The sequence below is a fragment of the Chrysoperla carnea genome, chromosome 5 (assembly GCF_905475395.1).
Source record: "Chrysoperla carnea chromosome 5, inChrCarn1.1, whole genome shotgun sequence".
Classification (NCBI taxonomy): Eukaryota; Metazoa; Arthropoda; class Insecta; order Neuroptera; family Chrysopidae; genus Chrysoperla; species Chrysoperla carnea.
This window is the reverse complement of record NC_058341.1, coordinates 63,887,584-63,891,448: the sequence shown is the minus strand read 5'-3', so window position 1 is coordinate 63,891,448 and position 3,865 is coordinate 63,887,584. Positions and strand designations below refer to the sequence as shown.

The 3,865-nt window shown below is 29.2% G+C and overlaps 1 protein-coding gene across 1 annotated transcript; it reads right to left on the bottom strand.

The window, feature by feature from the left end:
- Positions 1-794: 794 nt before the first annotated feature.
- Positions 795-3,639, bottom strand: LOC123300683 (hemolymph lipopolysaccharide-binding protein-like). Its single transcript, XM_044883295.1, has 4 exons — positions 3,553-3,639; positions 2,858-3,152; positions 1,051-1,218; positions 795-980 (listed from the first exon to the last, which is right to left on the bottom strand). Exons 1-4 carry the CDS (start codon positions 3,613-3,615, stop codon positions 949-951), a joined length of 558 nt encoding a protein of 185 aa, XP_044739230.1. The 5' UTR covers positions 3,616-3,639; the 3' UTR covers positions 795-948.
- Between the last annotated feature and the right edge of the window lie 226 nt (positions 3,640-3,865).

Genomic DNA, 3,865 nt, shown 5'->3' with positions numbered 1-3,865 from the left:
ATGTTTCAAATGCAAGTTTAGGGTTCTGTACTCTATTAAAACATGTATTTTTTGAAATAACTACTAAATCAGAAAGTTATTGGTTTAACATCCTGGCTAACATTCACTACAGCTTGTTGTTCATATTACCTAATACAGAACGATAGAATATCTGGGTATTAGACCATGTTATACCACTTACTGTATCATAGATAGGTAGGTTTATGGAATGAGTTCAGATGAGTTGAGTTTAGATGTCTACCAAATTCTAATGAATATCTAATGAAACAAGGGATTTTAATTAAAAATTATAATTATTTAATACTAGGTAATTAAACTTAGACGAAAATAGTTGAACAAATAAAAAGTATTTTTGTTTTTTTAATTCTTTATTATCTTTTGCCTCTGAAGGAAGATAATTGTTGAAATACTCTATATTAGTGTAGTATATGACGCGAAAAATACCTCAATATTAAGCACTTTGATAATGCAAAGATAACTAAGAGAAAAAAAAAGTTTATAAGAAAAAACACTTTGGCAAAAATCAGAGTCTAGCAAGTTGTTTAAAAAAAATCGGAAAGGTGCAAAAAAATCCAAGGAAAAAGAATTTTAATAAAGAAAAAAAAAAGTACTTGTAGCCCTAAAAGACCGAAAAAAGCTTACTGGAGTTAAATCCGTTTGAAACTGTACCATTTTTCATGGTATATTTTTCAATCACGTCCGGTCAAGAGTTTTTATTGCTGGATGGATACGTTTGAAATGAACACACAGTATAAAATATTTTTATTTTTCTGACACAAAGTAACAAATTATGTTTTATAAAAATAATAAATGATTCAATAGTGATGGAAGAACAATGCCATGTTAAATAACTCAAATAGTAATGGTCTAATGGCATTAAAATTAATCATCTTTGCCAATTGAACGAATGTCCTATATTCTTGGAACTAATTTGCTCTGATTTGTATTTTATTGGTTACTGTTTTCTACATCTCTTATGGCTAAAATAAAAAAATTCAAAAAATTATTTAAAATGTTACTATTATTCTACCAATATCGAAATCAAATTACTGCATAGCGTGTCTGAAGAAATTTCACAAATAAAAGGTGATGAAGTTGCACATGGGAAATCAGTTAAACCACCTTTGCGCCATAAAGAACCACATTGCTCATTTCCACCATAATTATTAGGTTGTCCTGGTGCCCAATACACGTAACCTGAATTTTCTAGTGATTTTCCTAAAACATTGTATTATTAGGTAGGTAAATAAATAACTTAAGGAAATAGTTTGAAAAAAACTGGTTGAAACAAAACATCTTTGTCTATCTCATTCGATGGGAACCGAAGCAATCATGTATGTAGGGAATTATCGAATGTCAGCACCGTCTTCAAAGAAATTTTTTTGTCTATACGAAATTAAGAATGTACTAAATGCGTATTTACTCCGTTCATCAGGTTGATACCTGACCAAAAATTATGTCCATTATTTCAAACAAATATTTCTTGAGTGAATGTCTTTTTCAAAAGTTTCAAAGGTGCGCCTTGTCGAAAAAGGGTTATTTTTTTTATTATTTTTCACACACATTTAGACACATTTGTGTAGTTTGAAGCTCAAAAATATTTTGTCGATGATCGCCACAAATTGAACTTTCTCTATCCACTAAAAGACACTGTTTTCTGTGTTCAAAAATTTAGTTCGATCAAAAATGTTATATTTGGCATATAGGAGGCATTTTATGTCATAAAAAACGGGTCAATAAGGAACTAAGGCGTACACGAAATTTTAATGCAGTAATTGTTCAATGGGATATTAAAGAAGAAAAAATGACGGAGTGCTATTAAATTAGAGTGTAGAAATTGAAGATACAGGCACCCCTTTTGTTTTTTTTTTTCAAGTATCTCGTAAACTAAGCAAAATTTCGAGAAATCTTATGTAAAAATTTTAATAGAGAATTAAATTATCATACCAAAACAGTTTAAACAAACAAGAAAAAAAATCCAAATTTCGATTTTAAGTGGTTTTGTGCTATTTTGGGTTAAAAATTGACCGAGTTATAGCCCTTTTAAAATGTCTTTTTTTGCATTTTATCGGTCTTTCGTTTCATTGTAAAAATTATTGATTTACTAAATGAAAAAGGTATTTTACGCTTACTATATGAATATATGACAATTTCAACAAGTTTGGAAGAATAGTGCTAAAAAATTTCCTCAATAATGTTATTAAACGTGATATGTAATTATTTCGGCACATTATAATGACCTATATTGTTGGCAACCAAAGATCGGAAACTTAACGTCAATTGTCATATGTTTCTAATTAAAAAAAGTAAAATATCTTTTTTCCTTGAGGAAAACAACAATTTTTACTATAAATTTCGAAAGAGGGATGTAAAGATGATACAGGCGAAATGTGCGATCTTGTTCAACTGTTTTGGCCTGAATTTTTTTTTTTTTTTTTTTTTGAAATATTAAGCTAATGGAAATTTTGATTCTCTACAAAAAGTTTTATATAAAATTGCTTAAAATTTAGCTGGTTAACGAGATACTTGGAAAAAATCAAAAGGGGTGCTTTTTCACCTCTAATTTCCCCAACTAATTTTCTAGCTCTCAGCGGGTTTTTCTTCTTTCATAGTTAATCTCTCTTATACTGAATTTTAACGGTCATTTCCACGGCAATTGAACTACCGTATACCGTATGGTGTCATCTTAGATAAATTCATTAAACTCGTCTTTAACTTTTGGTTATGCCAGAAAGTAACTCGTCCGATATTTTTCGTCAATTACAGTTTTGCTAACTTTTTAGGCTCTCTGAGCTTGACACACTGAAGCATATATCAAACACACACAAAATAACAAAATATGTGGAGTATTAGTTACCATCAATTGTTACAAATTCCCCTTCTTCGAAATAATCATGGAATCCGACTAATACATTATTCTTATGTCTAACATCAGTTAATACATCAACAGGATATTTAGCCATCATTTGAATTAAAAAATTAGCTTCATCCTCGGAATTTATTATTGCTAAATAACCACCTTCAGCATCACATATTTGTCTAGCTTTTGCCCAGGTTTGTGGAACTCGATGATATTTATAAAAACTGTTCTCAAATGGTATATATCCATGTGGTGCTTCATTTTTAGAATATATTTTTCCTTGACTTGGGCTCTGCAATAAAAATTGGCGTGAAACTGAGTAATTAAATTTTGTAATAAATTTTTTAAGTGCAATCGAGATACAGAAAGACAACAGCATATATTTACATATTCAGGTCGAATTACTTTCTATCGTGATAGAAAAATAAAATTAAAAAAATGCAGAAAAAAATTAAAGTTGAATTTCTTGATGAAATTCAAATGTCACGTTTCCTTATACACCCAACCACTCCTTGTCACATTTTACCATACTAAGTGATAACCCTCTCCCCAAAGTATGCGAACGTTTCGGTCGAATTTCGTTTTCTAATGTTGGTTCTGAATTAAATACCGAAAGATCTATTTTAAAGTAAAGGGCCTACTTATACACAATTATCAAAGATTAAACAAATTAAATTTTTAAACACACTTACCCCATATGCGTAACAAATTTGTAAAATTAGCACAGATAATAGTAAAATTCGTAAAATAAGCATGCTTACTTTGCAGTTTCAAGACAAATAAATATGATATCAGTAAAATTTTTAAATTCTTGAGAAGTAAAAAAAAACCATGACCTTTTATCTTCATGGCCACGTAAAATACACATTTCAATTTAAACACACAGTGTTTCATTTTTTTCATCAAAATCCTGTTAGCAGCTGCATCGCGTCATACATTAAATTGTATTAAAACAAGTGAAAACAAACAATTAACTGAATTAACTGTATATAATACTTAATTGTA